Source organism: Megascapheus bottae, chromosome 9 (genome assembly GCF_031878675.1).
Source record: "Megascapheus bottae isolate mThoBot1 chromosome 9, mThoBot2.hap1, whole genome shotgun sequence".
Lineage (NCBI taxonomy): Eukaryota > Metazoa > Chordata > Mammalia > Rodentia > Geomyidae > Megascapheus > Megascapheus bottae.
In genome coordinates this window covers 14,950,847-14,970,871 of record NC_143517.1, presented here as the reverse complement: position 1 = coordinate 14,970,871, position 20,025 = coordinate 14,950,847, and the positions used below count along the sequence as shown (strand labels likewise).

General features: G+C 39.5%; 1 protein-coding gene across 1 annotated transcript in view; it reads left to right on the top strand.

The window, feature by feature from the left end:
- Positions 1-420: 420 nt before the first annotated feature.
- The window catches only part of Cyp7b1 (cytochrome P450 family 7 subfamily B member 1), a 92,252-nt gene continuing 72,647 nt past the window's right edge, over positions 421-20,025 (top strand). The window contains exons 1-3 of the mRNA XM_090339672.1: positions 421-935; positions 2,608-2,710; positions 6,674-6,794. Of these exons, the coding sequence (XP_090195798.1) occupies positions 421-935; positions 2,608-2,710; positions 6,674-6,794 (739 nt within the window). The remainder of the gene's footprint in view (positions 936-2,607; positions 2,711-6,673; positions 6,795-20,025) is intronic.

Here is a 20,025-nt window from a genome sequence, read left to right as displayed (position 1 = left end):
GTGGTTGTAAGAACAACAACAACAACAACAGCAAAAAGGGACTAAAATTTCCTTGGAGCATAATGATGTCTAAATAGCAGTGGCTTCGCTTCTTGAGAACTTTTTCTTTAGAATTGGAAGTCTGCAATGCAAGAACAGGTGTTCTAGTCACATTCGGGTATGATTATGTATTAGCTTATGTTTGTCAGGCCATTTCATTAACCACCCACTGCTCTCACATATACATATACTTTGTTCTTTCTGAACCATGAAATGAAATGCATATATCTTCACTAATGCTTGCTATCAATGTAAATGAGAAAAAGAGGCTTATTACCAATCACGGCTGCTGTGAGGCCCACACTTCCGTACACTTACAGGTAATAAACATTTCTACGTAAGTAGTACACAAAATATATTGAGGTCTGCCTGTCGTAAAGAATGGGAATGTTGTCCTGCTTCGGTAGTAATCGATGGTACTTCAAATCAGATACAGATAGTACAGTGGGACTGTTTTCAACCTGGCTGCTTCTTTCAAGCCAGAAGTGGTTGTTAACTTTTGTGAAATCATCCCTGCGCAGTTCACAGAGCACACACCTTTTGTACCTGTGGACAAGTACACTGAATAAGTGGTTTTTCAGAAATACTGATGTCAGCCTTGCTCAGGCTCACTTAAAGGAAAGACGGGTGGGATGGCGTGAGTGCCTGTACTACTGTGTCTCAGACAGGGTGACTGGAAAAGCTGTCCACATTGGATTCCTCCGGGTTCGTGTGTGCCTGTGCAGGTGTGTGTGCACGTATTCCTGCACATGCGTGTGCATCCTCCCGGCTTTGCCGTCTGAGTCTGCGTGCCTGCATGGCGTAGCCCGTGGTCGTGTCCTCACAAGGTCACTCCTCCTGTTTATCTTGGTGACATATGAGCTGTGGGAATCGAGTTGCCTGGGTCCCAGCACCAGGTGCCGGCCCTCCTCCCTGAAAGGTGTTACAAATTAAAATGAGAGAGTGGTCATTTCCAGATTTATGCAACTCATATTTCATTCAGTGCATGACTCCTCCTGATTATGAAGTGGTTGTGCGTATGCAGTACTGCATATCATAAGCCATTTATTTTTTACTTCCTCCGGAAAGCAATAATTTAAGAGAATGATGCATTCTAAGGGGGTTCCATTGATTTCTTTTAGATTAAAATAATACTAGATATTTTAGGAAAGTCCAACCAAATTGGTGTTTTATACTTGTCATACTAAATAGTAGCAGTAGCAGCAGCAATAACAAGAATCCTGACTGCATGTAGAAGAATAAAAAATTAATCCAGTTGCAGAAATTTGATGTATGCAAAAAATATACTTTCGTTGCATGGTAGCCAGATGGTCGGTCCTATTTGAGGCAGATAGTATCTTCATAATTCTCTCTGTAATGTCACTGGTTTTAACTGGCAGACTGTATCTACTATTAAAATGTTTCTTCTTCTTGGATAATCTAAATTATATATTTTGGACATTTGGATGATCAGACTGTACACTGAGGAATTTTTTCATTATGCTTAGCTCATACTCAAGGAAAGTGTTTATATATTTAAAAAAAAAACCTCTAAAAAATGAACAGTTCTTTTGACATGATGTTGACAGAAGTCACTTTGATGTAGTTTAGAGTCATGAATTTTCTATCTGTTCCATTTTTCCTGGGGCTCCATCAACTCAGACATCCTGATCTGTCATTTTGCAACTCTTTGTGAAGGCCTTGACAGATAGAGGTTTTGACAAGTGCTGGACATCAGCAACAATTCAGAAGAAGCAGTGTATATTTCTCCAGGTAAAGTGACAAAATGTCTAAAAGTGTCAGAGGAGCTGTGCAGTCTACAATCATATCTAATATTCTAAAGCAAACCTCTATTTATGTTCTGTGTTTCAGCATTTCAAGGTGGAAAAGATTTTAAAAGATTGTCAGAACCTCCAGTGAAAGAGCTTTCCCCTTGTTGATGAGTTGTTAGGATATTGAGAGCATTAGGAAAACAAAATCCTTTAAATTCCTGCTGAGTGAATGATAGCAATATGATAATTATATTAATGTACTGGGAATCCTTAAAATGATCACGCTTTCGTGTGTTTATTGTGTTATGTCTACGGAACTGATTTTCGGGATTCTGCTTGTTGAATCACTTTCTCATGCTCGCTGTCTTCAGAATCCCTTGGTTCCTAGTTGGAATAAAGAGAACCTTCATTGTATACGAATTATACTCATTGCTAGGGCATTCCATTCTCAGACCTGTCAATGTCTTTCATAGTTCTACCTTCTTCTAATGGCCACGTAATAAATATAGTCCTTGTCTCGAATATTGCATATCGTGTTCTTTTTGCATAATTATTTTGTGTCAGAATTCACTCAAGAAACAGCTGTGGAAAGTTGAGTGGAGTGCAAAATGGCACAGCCGGAAGACATTCTTGCTCACTAACTCCCTCCTTTCTGATGTGATACCCACTGTCAGGCCTGTGTGGTGAATTCAACGTCTTTGACAGCCATCAGCCTTGTTGACCAACGCTTTGGGGTTTTCCAGTAAAGGGAAAGACTAGGCAAATGTTCCATAGTTTTAGTTTTAGGTGTTTTTTTTTTTAATCCCCCTGCTGCTAGAGCTATAGCTTCTGCCAGCAGCCATCGAAATCAACACCATGCTGATGTGCTCTGTGGACCGAAGGTCACTGCAACATCTGGCCCCACTGTCTGCTTCTTGCAGGTTTGTCACTGGGTAGCATCTGCTCTGGATTCCATTTCAACCTTTCTTTGATCTCCCTGACAGTAAAAAGAAGCTTCTATCACCCATCATGTTGTAGATGTGTGAGTGTGTGTGTGAGTGTGTGTGTGTGTGTGTGCGCGCGCGCGCGCATGCACGCACGCACGCACGCACCTGCCAGTCCTGGGGCTTGAACTCATGGTTTGGGTGCTGTCTCTAAGACTTTTTGATCAAGTCTAGCAACTGCACTACTTGAGCCACAGTATCACTTTCCACACTTTGGTTGTTAATTGTAGGTAAGATTCTCTCAGGCTTTCCTGCCCAGGCTGGCTTTGAATTATAATACTCAGGTCTCAGCCTCCTTAGTAGCTAGAATACAGGCCTGAGCTACTGGTTCCCTGCTAGAATTTAAGTAAAAGGAGAAGACTTTAGAAAAATGGTGGGATTTTATACTTTTGTCCCTGTTTATTCTTCAAGTGGGACATTATTGGCACAGAGAATGGGTTAAGATAATTTTTCTTTTGATTTCCAAAGCTATTGTCATAATTTTTAAGTCCATTGTGTGAAAACATCTAGTTTAAATGAGATCCATCTTGTTCCTCTTTGTAAATAGTTAAGGACTCAAGAACAAACTAGAGCCAACTGTTTGGTTTTAATTCATTTGTTTCATATTGACACAGAAGGGTTCATGTTGATATCTGTTGCCTGCTTTTCTGACATTTTTATCGTTGGTGGGGATCTTGTGCATGTTTTCTAAATCCACTTCCTTGGAAAATAGAGGCTGGTTTGGGGATTGTACATATAATCCCCCGATAAGTATTAGCAAATGTGGTCAACCTTCACTCAGCTGGGAAATGAGGCCCCCGGGACATCCCCCTGAGATGTAAGTGGTCAGACACCAGTTTTCAAAGGCTATCTATCTACTTTCTGGACAAGGCACTAAAGCTTCCCTCTCTATTATTAGCTGAGCTCATCTTTCACTCAGCCCATCCCTCTCCAGTCTGGAGTTCAAATTCAACAAATGTGGTCAGCACCCGTTCTTTGCCTGAAACCATCCTAGATATCGTGCAGGCAGAAGTGGATGAGGCAGACAGATGCATTTCCTGTTGCTAGTTTACAATCTGGATGGGTCACAGCGATTAGAAATGTTCAAGTCAGTAAAAGGCTCAGTGATACAGCATATATTTGGCCTTCTCCAAAAATTGGTGATTCATCTTGTGTTTATAGGTGAATAAAGCTCACAGCTTGATTATATTGAGATTTTAACTCTAATTCAAATCAATGCCAATACTCTCAGGAGGTTACAATATATTCTCCAACATGTAGCACAGAACACACTACTCATGGTTGTGGGGAAAGTTGTGATTTTCACACACTCTCCACCAAGACTAGTGATTTTCTTCTATTTTCACCACCATGTAGAAACTAGGACAATATATAATTACTTTTCCTATACAACTTCTCTTTGACTAAACTGAGAATTTTGTTTCATGGCATTTGCCACAATTTCCAAACACTTTTTTGCTAATTTGGTATCATTTGCTCTTGACAAAATTTCACAAGAGTGTAAAAAGCTCAGAACTTAAGTCTGAAGTTCACATAATAGAAAGATCATTAGAAGCAAGTATTGAAAGATCATTAGAAGCAAGAACTGGCATATACATCCCTTGATAATTATCAATTTTTTTTGTCTGTCATGGGCTTGAACTTTGGGCCTGGGCACTGTTCCTGAGCTCTTCAGCTCAAAGTGTCCACCCCCCTTTAGCCACAGCACCACTTCCAGTTTTCTAGTAATTAATTGGAGGTAAGAGTCTCACAGATTTTAGTGCCTGGGTTGGCTTTAAACCTCGATCCTGAGATCCTCAGCTCTCAGCCTTCTGAGTAGCTAGGATTACAGGCATGAGCCACCGCTTAATTATTAATAAGCCTCAGCTTAATTATTATTCTCACATTTTCATTCCATTAAAGAATTCTCTCAGGGCTGGAAGTCTGGCTTACTGCTAGAGTGTTCACCTAGCATGTATGCGAAGCCCTGAGTTTGATTTCTTAGTATTACGTACGCAGAAAAGCCAAACTGGTGCTGTGACTCAAATGGTAGCGTGCTTACATTGAGAAAGCTCAAGAACAGTGCTCAGGCCCTGAGTTTAAGCCCCAGGATTGGCAAAAAAAAAAAAGGAAAGGAAAGAAAAGAAAAGAAAAGAAAAAGAAAAAAGAAAAAAGAATTCTGTCAAATCCAGTTCTGTCATTTGACAAATATTCCTGAAAAGGGCTTCAATAATTTATAAAATATAAAATTATGTATTTTTTGAGAGAAGCTTTCATAGAACAATCTAAATACTCTCACAAGTCTTGCTATGCTTTCAAGGGGAGATGGCATGCAAAGCTGAGTCAGTCGAAAAAACTGAGCAAGTCCTTTTGTTACAGCCCATCTATTTTGGGGGTCCCCAAACCCCCCAGCAATAGTCCCCAGCACTCAGTGTACCAAGCTGGGGAGTCAATTGAATGGCAGCACAGCAGCTACTCTCCACCTTCGGGCAGATAGAGAGCAGCCCCCAGCTTCAGTGGGGCTGAGCTGTCAAAGGAGAGCACCACACACAGTGGTCCTGCTCACCAGGAAAACACCACACACTGGTGGTCAAGCAGTTGAAGCATTTTTTTTTGTCAGTCGTAGGGCTTGAGCTCAGGGCCTGTGTACTCTCCTTGGACTTTTCTCAAGGCTAGAGCTCTACCACTTGAGCCTCAGCACCACTTCCAGCTTTTTTCTATGTATGTGGTACCGAGGAATCGAGCACGGGTCTTTGGGCATGCGAGGCAAGCACTCTACCAGTAGGCCAAACTCCCAGCCCCAGTTTAACTATTTTTTACAAAAAACCCCAAACAGAATTAGACAGCTAATCCTGACAGGTTACTGCAATTTGAGCACCCCAGTTCTCGCAGGATTTTTTGTTGTTCTTGGTTTTTGTGGTCATGAGGCTCGAACTCAGCCTGGGCCCTGTCCCTGAGCTTTTCAGCTCAAGGATATCACCCTACCCTTCAGCCAAGCCCCACTCCCCTTTTTCTAGAGGTTAATTGGAGAGAAGATTCTCAGGTCCTTTTGTGCCCAGGCTGGCTTTGAACCTTGATCCTCAGATCTCAGCCTCCTGAGTAGCTAGGATTATAGGCGTGAGCCACCAGCGCCTGGCTTTCTCACTGTTTTTTTTTTTTAATTGTTATTATTCACAGATGGTCTGTAATCCTAGCTACTCAGGAGATTGAGATCTGAGAATTATGGTTGAAGCTGGACAGGAAAGCCTATGAGACTTATCACCAATTAAACACCAAAAAATGCCAGAAATGGTGGTATGGTGCAAGTAGTAGAGTACTGATCTGGTACAAAAGCAAAACAAACAAAACAAAACAAAGCAAAACCTCAAAGACAGCTACCAGGCCCAAGAACCAGCGCAGAAACAAACAACAACAAACTTAACATCTATATTTTTTTCCAGTGTAGTATATTTTCCACACATATTACTTCCTTTAAACAACAGTTTTGAGTCTTCTATTTTAGGAATCTATAAATTAACTAGGAGGGTTAAATGGTTATTGTGCTAATTAAACATAGTCTTCGTTGAAGGCATCAAATTACATATAGACCCTATGATAAAGCCTTTATATTTAGTGTGGAAATATCAGCAGATGGAAATTCAGCAGTAGGTATTTAATTTAATACCAATTAAATGTAGATATTAGTAAAGAATAATAAATTTTGCAGTGGGTCTTTACTTCAAACATCTAGCATTAAAATCCTAGAGAACAAATTTGTGTTTTATAAATTAGTAGGATTATTACTGTGCATCTTATGTCCCATTGCATTGACACAATTTAAGAACAAAATCTACATTTCTCATTGTATATGTACACACAGTTACCCCATTTGGAGTACTTTAAGCATATGTATCCCTAAAAAAAATGTGTATTTTCTTTTAGAAAAGATCACCTTTTGTGTTAACCAGAGGCTTACATCTGTTACTTTGGCCACTAGAGGGCGTCTGCATTGTCACAAATGCCGACAAAACCCCAGAGAACTGGAAACCCAGGCTGTTTGACAGTGCGAATAACATATCCATTGTCTGTCCATGACATCACATGCATACAAAATGTCGTGGTGATCAAGACTAATTCTATCAGGCGCAGTGTTTTGCAATAAGAAATCTGCCATTATGGTTCACGTTGTTCTGGGAGGGGGGGGGGGGACAAGTAGAACTTTCCATGAAGAACCAAAACTTACAATGCATCCTTAAAAATGAGAGATAGATAACAATAGGAAAAGGCACACAGGATTCAAAAATATAAATGAATAACACTCTTATCGCCTCAGTTTCAGGGCTTGTGTGGAATCTGGAAGGGAAAACCTTTTTCTCCTTCAGAGCAGGCTGTCATAGCAGCAGCTGTGCTGGTATACCTTCTGACCTGAAGTACATTTCCTCTAACCTGCAGGGACTTCATTCCAGGGTGAGAGGGTAATTGTGTCACATGCCTGGTCAGGGCCTTAGCTTCTCTTCTGAGACTACCAACCAAATACGTGTGAGTGTGTGTGGGGTCTCTGTGTGTGTGTGGGTTCACCAAGCTGATTTATAAATGTCATTCAACTGAAAATACCTGCTGGTTTCAATTCAGCAACACAGAAGCAGAGAGAGGGTGGGGAGAGCCATTTCCTATCTCAGGGTGGCTGAGATAGGGTTCACCTTTTTAAGATGTCAGATTTCTGATAGGGTCCTGGAGTTTTATTTCCCTATCTTCCATTACACATTCTTGACTGCAGATTTCATTCTAGTCATTTCCAGATTATTTTTTTCTCATGATACATGTGCTAGAAATTAACCAGAGGGCCATGAAACAATAAGTAATCAAAACCCTCCTTGATTTGTACTGAAGGACATTTACATTTTTAACTCTTGTTCTTGTATTCAGATACTTGTATCTTCAAAATTCTAGAAGGGCAGTGTGTTTCTGCGCAGATAAATCCTGACTTGGCAAAGTCTTGGCAAAATGAGCTGGGACTGTGTTTCTCAAAGTGCTTGTTGCAATGGACCAATTCTTTTATTTCTGTTCTAATTTGTTGTGGATCAATACTTTTTAAAATACAATAAAAATAAATGAGTGTGAAATAGCAAGCAACCAAAATACTACCCAATGTTTCATGATTATAATCAATAGACGTACAGTTTCTCTGAGATTATCATATTTCTGTGCACTCCCTCTCCTAGCTCTATCCCATTATGTTCCAAGCACCCACAGTCCGTGTGGCACTCTGAACTGCACTGGTTTTGTACCAGCTCCTTTTCCTCTCCAAACTCAACCAGTGATTGAGTCTGAGAATGGGTGGTACCTGACTTTCATATCTCAGATGTTTGTGTAGCAACTTGGAGTCTGAAATTCCACACCTGATCTCATGTCACTGGTCAAAATTAAATGAAAACATATTATATACAGCTTTGAGCTGTATAAAGTTATATATAAAACCTAAATGAATCTCATTATGTATGTGAAACTATGTCAACATTTGAAAAAAATCCAAAATTTGAAACACTTCGCTCTGAAACATTTGGATAAGGGACAATAAGGCTGTTTTGCTTTAGCAGACTAATACAAAACTCCAACTCCACAGAGCTTCTTCCTTGCTTGTCTGGAGAAAGGAAGACTTAAAAGCTTTCCCCTCTGAACTGAACAAAATGTTGTAGTAAATAGAAAGAACTACCATAAAAATGGCAAAGCAGAGTCAGTGGCACATATTTAGTGAAAATAAGATGTCTAATGTTCCACTCTGAGCATATAATTAAGTTCACTGCAGATGATATTTTCTAGTTAGCTAGCCCGGTGAAAAAGTTCAATCTTAAATTGTCTCTTTTATTCTTTTTTTTTTTTTTTGCCAGTCTTGGGCTTGGGCTCAGGGCCTGAGCACTGTCCTTGGACTTTCTCAAGTCTAGAGCTCTACCACTTGAGCCTCAGCTTCACTTCTGGCTTTTTTCCATGTAGGGGGTACCGAGGAATTGAACCCGGGTCTTCGTGCATGCTAGGCAAGCATTCTACCACTAGGCCAAACTCCCGGCCCAAATTGTCTCCTTTTTTTAATGGATTTGAGGCAGGCATGAAACAATGAAAAGGAGACTTCATATTCATGAAATATTCAATAGGTAAAAAGTCTGGACAGCTGAGTAAAATAATAGATTGAACACACTGCCTTATTTCTCTTCCTTTGTAGTTGCCCTTTTGAAAGTGAGCTGGTGGTAATTTTGTCTTCCAAGCCTCCACACATATTGAGGACAGATTAGCTAGGCAAACACGCTGTCCTGAGAGTCAGGAGACCCATTATCATCTTGTCCCCACTCACCAGCTATATGGCCTCTAGCCAATCACTTTAGATCTCTGGGTCTCCTTTTCTTAAAATGGAAAGGTTAGGGTCTCTCTGCCTTCCTCAAAGGGTTGTGTGAGGGGAAGATGGGGTAATTAGTCTACAGGCTTGAAATTCACACACACACACACACACACACACACGTGCCATATATGTGTATAATGTAGGGTATTGACATGAAGGTTCCCTTTTCTTAAACAAGTATTTAGTTTTGTTAAATTCCTTTGAAACGTATATTTATTCCTGTGTTACTCCATTACATATACATGTTTATGGAGCTTTCTCATCCCATCCACCCATACTTTTAAGGACATGATTATGTCCTTAAAACAGATTATGTATAATATGCTTCAAAAGACAAAAGATATCAAATATACACCATCAAACTTACTTGTTTAAAATATATACAAAGGAAAGAATCATATAATTAACATAGCTTAGCCTGGTGATGCTTAGCAGAGCCTGAGACATGTAGCGTTCAGGTCTGGGTGAAGAAGTCTTGCCTATGAGGACTCAATGCCAAGCTCCAATGTTCCCTTTTACCAAGGTGCACATGCATGTTACCTATGAAATGATCACATCTGCGAGTGCATGTATTCACACATGCACACATGTGTGACACCAAATGCATGTAAAAGTACATTAAAGTATGTGCATGGCTAACCACACGCATACATACAAACTGCAGGTGTGTGCATGCACATGACCAAAACCATCTGCACATACTTGTGCAAGCATGCCATGTACACAGAGAGGCACATATATCTGGGCAAGACACAGATATGCAGACAACTGTGCTCATTTGTGCAACATGCACACGAATGTGTGCACTCCAGTGACTGCTCCTGGGTGTGAACACATCCATACTTTATACAATGCATGCATCCGTGTTCACATGCTTGCACCAGCAATGACACAGGTCCCAAGTGTCGGACCCTCTGTACTCCTGTAGCCATGGCCGGGACTGTCATTTCTGCATGAAAAGGCCTGATCAGCCTGGCTATGCTCCACAAATTATCATAATGGAGCATCGTTTGGAGAGCAGTGACTGCAAATGAGATCACAAGGTCATTGCCCTGAGAGCAAAGAAGCAGGTGTTCTCCATGCTGTGGCACTTGGCAAAACCCAGTCCTGAGCAGCCTCTTCAGTCCCAAAGGAGACAGACTTGAACAGTTGGACTTCAAATATGAAGTTCTGGAAATAAAAATGGAAAAGTACTTCTTAACCAAATAAATTGAAAAGATATGTATTAGCTCCTGGAGGAGTCACGATCTGACAAGTGTTTGGTAGAATTCTAGAGCATTCATTCATTTCATTATTCATTTACATATTCACTCATTCACACATTTATTGAGAGCTTACTCTTCTTAGGTACCATACTTAGTGCTTGGTAGACAGAAGTAAAACAAAAATCTGGGTCCTTGCTTTCATGAAAAAAATATATAGATAATTATAATTCAGGGTGTAGGAGTGGTTTCAAGGAGCTTTTCTTTCTTCTGCTCTCTGTGATCAAATATTGCACCATGTGATCAGGTCAGAAAAGGTGAATAGCAGTTCGAGTTCATTTTTACCTCTGCACAATTATAGCTATGGTCCATTCAGTTTGATCTGATCTCTCTCTAAACTGTGATGACACTGAATCTGTCTTCAACCATTTGGTCCTGGTGATGATTTAGCTAGCCATTGTAGCAGGGAGCAGCTAGCAGACAGAACTGGTCCAGGCTCCATCTTCGAGCTTCAGGATCTAGGACAACGCAGTCCACATATATGAGTTTTTTTTCATGTATACAGATCTAACACCTTCTTACAGACTTATGATACACATACAGTATACCAACAATCCATGGACAAATTAGAATGCCTAATTTCTTTTTAATTTAATTTAATTGTAAAGGTGATGTATAGAGAAGTTACAAGTACAGAAGTAAGATAATATAGATGGATCTTGTCGATTATGGTTACCCCTGAATCGTGTTACCCCCTCCCTCATTTTCTTCTACTTTTCCTCTCCCCGAACTCCCCTTCCCCACCAAGTTTAAAGTACATTTCCAACACAGTGTCTTGTGAGTGTCACTGTTGCATTGGTTTGCCCTTTGTACTTTGTCTCACTCACCATTTTATTACTCTCTTTGTCTTCCTCAAATTAGACAAACGTGTATACAAGACACAGAGTACCAAAAATTTAAAACAAAACAAAACAAAACAAAAAACAGTGACAACAGTGGACAAAATAAAGGTGGGGGGACTGTGAGTTTGGCCTAGTGGTAGAGTGCTTGCCTAGCATGCACGAAGGCCCGGGTTCAATTCTTCAGTACCACATACATAGAAAAAAAGCTGGAAGTGGTGTTGTGGCTCAAGTGGTAGAGTTCTAGCCTTGAGAAAAGTCCAAGGACAGTGCTCAGGCCCTGAGTTCAAGTCCCATGACTGGCAGAAAAAAAAAAACTAAAGGTGGGGGATGAAAGAGAAAAAGAAATAACATAGTACATTTAAAAATAAACTTCATTTCTGTATCTTGGAGTTCACATTGATATATGGTCATGTGTATATGTGTTGAACTATTGTGATCCTCTGCTAGGACCATCCTTTGGCGTATACTAATTATTACAAACTAGAGAAACCATGGAACCTGTGTTTCTTTGGGTGTGGCTTGCTTCACTTAATAAGATTTTTTTCCAAGTCTTTCCATTTCCTTTAATACAGAACTTTCAGAGACATAAATACTTGTATGTCCTAATTTGGATGTGACTTTGTTGACCTAGGGAAAATATAGAGGATATCTGATCTTCTAGAACCTTCTTTCTTCATGAAAATGGACTCAGAACCAGTGGCAAGTATCTCTTTGGGACTCTATGGTCAGTGTATGTGTCTTTATATTTGCAATCTTTTTCCTTCCAATTTATCTGTGAATTTCTTTCCTATTAATATGTTTATTGTTAAACCATATTTTGTCTGCCAAGAACACTCAGTTGATATTGACTGAGTTTGTTCTTTTGAGATCAAATTTGGATATTATTTCTTTCCTGCACCTTCTGGTATAAACATCTTGAGGATACATCTTTAGTACAGCTCTCTGGGTGTTTCCAGAGATAAGATTGGTCAGTATTGAGCAGTCTCAAGTAGGAAAGCTACGTGTCCAGGGCTTTCTTAAGTCTTCACCTCTCTGTGGTTACACAAGATTCAACAAAGGCCCAATCTCCTTGCTTGCTGAACCTGAGATTGTTAAACTCATTTTCTTAGATGCTCTGGCCACATTGAAATGGGAGGGAAATTTAATGCCACTGAAAGGCTAATGCAACTCAGACATATATGCAATGTTATGTACAGACAGGCCTTTGCATTCAGCATTGAAAACTTGACTTGGAAGGTGCTACCTTCTTCCATAAACACTATCCCCTCACACCATTTCTAGTTGTGATCTGAGTACAGTGGGATATTTACTTTTCTGAAATCTGTGGCTTTTTACAGTGGAGAGAAGTTAATATAAGAATAGAGAGGATGCCAGGCACAGTGGCTCACGCTTGTAATCCTTACTCAGGAGGCTAAGATCTGAGGATCATGGTTCAAAGCCAGCCTGGGCACTAAAGACCGTGAGACTCTTATCTTCAATTAATCACTAGAAAACCGGATGTGGTATTGTGGCTCAAGGGTTAGGGCTGTAGCCTTGAGCTGAAGAGCTCAGAGAGAGCCTCCAGGCCCAGAGTTCAAGCCTCATGACTGACAAAAAAAAGTACTTGATATCAGAGCTGTGGAAGAATGAACAAATGAGCGCTAAGCCAACTTAATATCCGTAATCTATAGTGCCTGTGTAATGGCTGAATATATACTAAGAAGACCATTTAGACATTTGGTCATGTGTACATCTTTGACAAGTGTTTACGCTCAGTGTTATTGTTGCACTGTCTGTGTGTTTACCCCTGGCAGGGTTCTCCCCAGGCGCTCCTCTAGCCAAGAGGGGTTACTGGCATGGGCTTCCATGAGCCAAAGGGAGAGGAGGAGAGGCAATTCATGGCCAGTGGCGTGTGTGTCTCTGCCTGTCATGAGGACTTGGGTCTATTTCTTACTGGAATCTACAAAACTAGTTGCATATGTGCATGTGTAAGCCACAAATACTTCCTGACAGAAAGTGGAAGCCTGGGATGGTTCTATCCACACCCCATTGTTCTGTGGCCTTGGAAGCCAGTTAAAGCTAAAGAAGTAGAAGCCGTGATAAAAATCATTTTGCACTTTTCAAACTTTATCTTTTATTGAGAAAATAAATCTCATATTTATCTCATTGTAGCTCAACTACTTACATTATGGAAGATGTAGATGATTTCTTTAAATTTGGAAAGAATGGTCTGATTTGTTTGTTTTTACTAACATTTTCTAAGGAGGTCTCAAGAATAGTTTTATTCCTAGATTATTTATTTATTTATTTATTTATTTATTTATTTATTTATTTTGCCAATCCTGGGCTTGAGCTCAAGGCCTGAGCACTGTCCTTGGGCTTTCTCAAGGTTAGAGCTCTACCACTTGAGCCTCAGCACCACTTCCAGCTTTTTTCCTTGTATGTGGTACCGAGGAATTGAACCCGGGTCTTCATTCATGTTAGGCAAGCACTCTACCACTATGTTAAACTCCTGGCCCCTGTTTGTTATTTTTTAAGAGAATATATTGTCATAAACAAGTGAAAACAGTGACATCAAATCATTAGCCAATATTAAAGAACATCTAGCAGTAGAGCCATGCTTTATAAATTAGAGAAAATAGCACATCAAGATGTGATGGGAGAAGAGAGAGAGAGAGAGAGAGAGAGAGAGAGAGAGAGAGAGAGAGAGAGAGAGAGAGAGAGAGAGAGAGAGAGAGAGAATATATGAGGTTTTGACATGGTAACTACACAGCTGCACTTTGAGGCCCTTTCCAAAGAGTGTGGTCTGAAACTCAGGCCAAATGCAATAGTTGTTTTGTTGCTTAGGAGCTGGATATGATTGACGGGAACAATGGATATGTCAGTGTGGAATTATTTAACTTATGGATGATAGTGCAGGAGAGAGAATTACTGTGCTGTTTTCATGCTTCAGGAGGTAACATTTTTAATGTTTTCCTGTATCAGCACATAACATAGTGCTCATGAGTCCTATGTACAACCCATGTGTATAGATAGGATTTTGAGAGATTTCAGGGTTTTTTTGTTTTTGTTTTTGTTTTTTTGTGCCAATTCTGGGGCTTACGTGCCGTCCCTTACCATTTTTGCTCAAGACTGGCAACTGTACCTCTTGATGCACAGCTCCACTTCGAGCTTTCTACTATATAATGGAATAGTCCTTCTGCCCAAGCTGAGGTTGAACCATGATTCTCACATTTCAGACCCTTATTAACTAGAATTATGGAAGTGAACCACTGACACCCCTCTAAAATTTCAGTATTAATATGTCTCCTTTCTTTCAAGGAAATTTTAAAAATAAAATGGAATTTTCAATTCAGTTATAATTGTTTTGAATTTGTGTAAGCATTTACTTCATCATTCCTTTAAATGACAAGCTCATAAATGTAACTTACATATCAAAGTTTGATATTCATACACATTTTAAAGCATTTATCTGAAAAGATGTGTTATACCATCGGAAACAGAGTATTTTTTTATTTAAAGAATTTATTAACATTGATTTTTACATCATATTTCAAATGACATGTTTAACAAACAAGTATTTGGAAGGAAATCTCTGGTACTTAAATTTTAGAACATAATTAAAATTAGACTGAGGGTCTGTATGTCATAGATACATATTAATTTATGTAACAAAACACTATATCTATAGAGTCATAAATTTTTATGTTGTGTTTATATTTCTAATACCATGTCCATAACATTGGGTACGCAAATTTTGAGTCATCGCTCTTGTACTGTTCGGATCTAATAGCCACATATTAAGGATACCATGGGCCTTTTGTTCCTCTGGTCTTGACTTGTCTCACTCAACATGATTCCCTCTAGATTCATCCACTTCCCTGCGAATGCCATTATTTTATCTTGTCTGTTGGCTATGTAGAATTCTAGAGAGAAAGTGTGTGTGTGTGTGTGTGTGTGTGTGTATCACATTTTTTGTATCCATTCATCTGCAGTAGGGCATCTGGATTGGGAAACAAAGTATTTTTAAAGACAAAATGATGGTTTCTGTGTTCTAAGATGAATTTAATATTAAGAAAGTAATGGAAGCTGAGAGTGGTACCTCATACCTGCAAATCATGGTTACTCAGGAGGCTGAGATCTGAGGATCTCTGTTCAAAGCCAGCCTGGGCACTAAAGTCCATGAGACTCTTGTCTCCAATTAACCACTAGAAAACCAGCAGTGGGGCTGTGGCTCAAGGGGTAGGGTGATAGCCTTGAGCTGAAGAGCTCAGCGACAATACCCAGGCCTAGAATTCAAACCCCATAACGGACAAGAAAAAAGAAAGAAAGAAAGAAAGAAAGAAAGAAAGAAAGAAAGAAAGAAAGAAAGAAAGGAAGGAAGGAAGGAAGGAAGGAAGGAAGGAAGGAAGGGAAAGGAAAGAAAGAAAAGAAAGGAAGGAAGGAAGGAAGGAAGGAAGGAAGGAAGAGAAAGAGAGAGAAAGATAGAAAAATGGAAAACATTTGTAAACTCAGTGACATTCATGTCCATGCTTATTTTTAAGTTGAACTTTTAGTAGTAACACCTAGAAAACCAGAATCCAAGAAGTTAGCACTTTGTCAAGGTTGTTCCCCTGAAAGCTTGTAGGGAGCAGTGCATTTTACAGAGACCATCTCCACATTCCATGTGCTTCTTTATCCTCCCATGTATCTTCAGCCCCTACTATTGTACTTGGCCTGTAGTCTCTACTACATAAGCAATCCAGGCACTGTTGGCTTCACACCTGTAGTGCTAGCTAATCAGGAGACTGAGATATAAAGGCAGAAAAGTTTGCAAGACTCCATGTTTGAACTAACAGCAAAAAAACCTGGGCTGGAGGCATTGTTCAAATGGCAAAGCACAAGCTGAGTAAATGCAAAGCCTTGAGTGCCAGCAAGAAAAATAAAATAAAATAATAATTATTTCCTGCTAAGAAATAAGTGAATTGAAAAGGAAGAAGGAACTTCAAATGCAAATTCTTCAATATATAATGTGTCTATATATAGAGATATTATGTAGATATTATAGCCTCCATAGCCACCCAGGTCTCCAAAGTTTTGCTCCGATAGGCGATGGACAGTGTATGATGACAGACAAGTCTTGGCAGGGGCAGGTTCACGGTCTCACCGGGTGCTGTGGTCCAGCTTGAACACTGAGCTGTATGTACAAGCATTAGATTGTCATCAGGGATCCTGCTGAGTTAGGGAATGTAATTTATGTTGTTTAAATTTGCTGGTGTATATTGGGTGTATATTGGGTGATAAGGGTGGAAGGAGCTTTTATCCACCTGGAAGACCGATGGGAAGAAAAGGGATCTGTTTGCCTTTACAGTCTGTCTCCCATAGTGGTTCACCATTGCTTTCCATGGAAGAGATTCTTGCAAATCACTTAGGCAGATCCCCAGGGGTACAGAGAACTATAGCTAGAGAAAACGCTGCAATTAACAAGTGAGTCTTATTTATTACTTCCTTTGCAATGTTGAAAGCAGGTGGAGCTGTTTTCCCAGCTATACAAAGAAACGCGTGCTTGTGACATCCTTAAAGAAACTTTAAATTACCCCAATAGTAATTTTTTTAAGAAAAGTTTATTTCTTAAGTAGCCGGTATGTATTTCCAAAAGTCATCATATCATTTGGTATGGTCTGGGACACTTTAAGGGTTTTAGAATGTAATTCACACATTACAAAGTTTGTTCTTTTAAGTTGTAAAGTTCATAATACACAAGACAACCTTAGGGAAGTAGTACTGAATTCTGGAACATTTTCATCACCTTTAAAAGAACACCATTAGCAATTGATTTTCATTTGTACCACCTTTGTCTCCCAAATGACCAATAATTTATTTCATGCCTATAGATTTGCCATGTCTGGACATTTTAAATAAATGGAGTCATGCAAGATATGACCTTTGGGGCATTTCTTTCCTGATTTCCTCCAATTCCATGAGAGTACTAATCTCTTGGAAGATGAAAGACTTGTCCAGTCCTCATCACACTTGGAGAGAATCCCTTCAAAACTTCTATCACTGCTTTCTATCGCACAGCAGCTTTTCTAGGAGTAGAACACTCATTTTTAACAGCAGCTAGTGAATATAGGCTTGGTTTTGTTCTGCATATATGCAAGCTTTTGTCCTGTCCAAAATACTAAAAACGGGGTGGGGGGGTAGGGTGGAGGGGAGCTTGGCTCAACGTGGATGAGATGCCCATCCTGAACCAATGAGCCAGGAGCCCAGGTGATGGTGAATGTAGCATCTCAGCCATGTGTTGATGGTGAAAGGAGTTTAGACTAAAATCTCCCAGGCTGTACACGATGTCATGACATCAGAGCCAGCATTTAATTCGTAACTAAGAGAGGTTTTGTTGTCACGGAAGACAGGAAGTTCTAGTCTGGATAGCTACCTTCTTATGATTTATTATTTTCTACAGTTATGCTAAATAAACCTGATAGGCCAGTGACCATAAGAACCTTACATGTTATCTGCACCCGGTAAGGAGGACCATTGCCTAATGCTTTTGGGGGACTTAGAGTGTTGATAGATTTTTAACTTTTGTGTATACAAACAGCAAGCTGGAAGTAATGATACTGGCTCCTACTATGCATAAACTCTGCTTCTCAACAAGTAGAAACTTGAGTATGATCTTGGATCACAGATGCAGGTTTCACCCAGGGTCTCTGAAATTAGGAGTAGCACAAAAGGATTAGTCGTGGTAAAACAGGCAGTGAAAGCAAGATATACAGGAGAGCCTTGGGTTGAAACTTTAGTCCTAAGTGTTTAGGGATGGATGGAGGGAAGGAGAAAGCTGAAAAAATAAGACTGGGAAGCAGTGTGTTGAATCATAATCAACAAAAGGGAGAGAGGCAGAATTAGCTAGAATTATGTCTGAGCCATAAGAAATTTTTAGAGTTCCTCTAAAGCTTGGAGTAGAGCCATAGTAACAATGAACCAACATAATATTGTTGATGATGAAAGATGTTAACACACTTTCTACTGTGATGACATAGTGATCTTGTGTGATCAACCAGATTATAGTTTTGAGTACCGTGTGGATCCTAAGATATACCTTTACAGTAAGTAAATAAAGGAGTATGGATCTTTCTTATTCATGCTATTTGCATACAGCCTTTGGGACTATTTTGATGAATCCTTAATTTTCTGACACGTAATGATTTTAGATTTAATTTTCAGTATGATAGTGGTAGTGCATCTATGGCTTACTCTCCTCAGTTGTTCCATCCAGAATGTTCTGGTGAGCTATTAGGGCTGTACTTATTTCTAATTGTCATTTCTCTGGGAATTGGCTAGTATAATCATCAGGAAATCATTGCTTTTGTGTTTTTCCAAAGTCCTTAACAATGTGCTATTTACTTAATTTTACTCTAAGAACTTCACGTTTTATTTAGTTGTTATTTAAATACTACTAGTGTCTCTGGCAATTTATATTCCAGTACTTCATTCTGGGCAGCTTTAAAAGGTTTAGTTTCCCCCTTCCCTTAGGACTTTTGATTATCTGGTGAGTGCATTAAATTACTTTGTTCTGAATTAATGGGTATTTAGGGAAGAAAGCATCATTTTGGTTTTGAATATATTTTGTGACAGTATGTATTTTCTCTGTAACTCAAAATATTGTACACCTATTAGGTACATAACAAACTTCATTCTAAATGTATATGTAAATATATTTTGTCTAGTGGGCTTTTCTGTTATTCTTCCTGAGTTTTTGTTTCAGCATCACAATGTGTTGGGTTTTACATTGAAACAAAAGCCCCCAAATGTCAGTTCATCAGCTGAAAATACCAGTTTTGTCTCTTAATTAGAAAAGAGAATGAAGCTGTTTAGGGGTGTCAATAAAATGACAGATGCATCATTAGCAGACGGCTATAGTGGATCAGTTCTGTGCAAATACTGGGAATGGAATTAATAGGAATTTCTGCTAGCATATTTAAATGGAAAGCTTGGGCAAAGAAAGAAACAGAAGTAGATGACCATTTAAGAATGCATCAGGAGGGCCAGAGAAATCCGGTGGCAATAAAAAATATATTACTGGAAAATTTACAAGTTATTAATATATCACAAATGAACCATTATGGGTATTAGATGATTAATTCATTTAATACATATTTACTAAGGGCCTAGAGTGTGCCAGGTGGTAAATGTAATGAGAAGGTACATGTCCCAAATGCAAATCCAAGGGTTCTGCCCACACTTAGGAGAACACACTATCAGTTTAACGGTGAGGAACGGAAGAGGTGCTACAAATGTTTTGGGCACCCCGTGGGAAGAATCCCATTGAGTTCCATTGTCATTGTCATTTTACTCATGGTAAGAAAGCACTTTGTCCTATTCACTGATTCTATTCTCAGTGCATACCACTCTGCTGCCTTAGAGCATCCAGCTACCCCGTGAATATTTAGCAGTAAATGGTGCACAGGTTGAAAACAGGCAAGGGACTATGTGGCTGATGTAGGCATCATACCGTCATTTGTACTTAGGGCTTCATGCTTGTTTTGGCTTGCTTGCTCAGAGATACTGATGTTTGAACTCAGGGCTTGTACATGCTTGGCTTGCTTGCCCAGCTGGCATTCTGCCACTTGAGCCATTCCCACAGCCCAGCTTTTTGCTGGTTATTTTGGATAAAGAATTTCACAGTGTTTTCTGCACATGCTGGCTTTAAACTATAATCGTCTAGATCTCAACCTCCTAAAGAGCTAAGATGACAGGCATGAGCCACTTGTGTCTGGCTACGATTGAATGAATTTTAAGAAAGTTACCAGGTAGCATGTTAGAAGATTGTCATCTTATTTG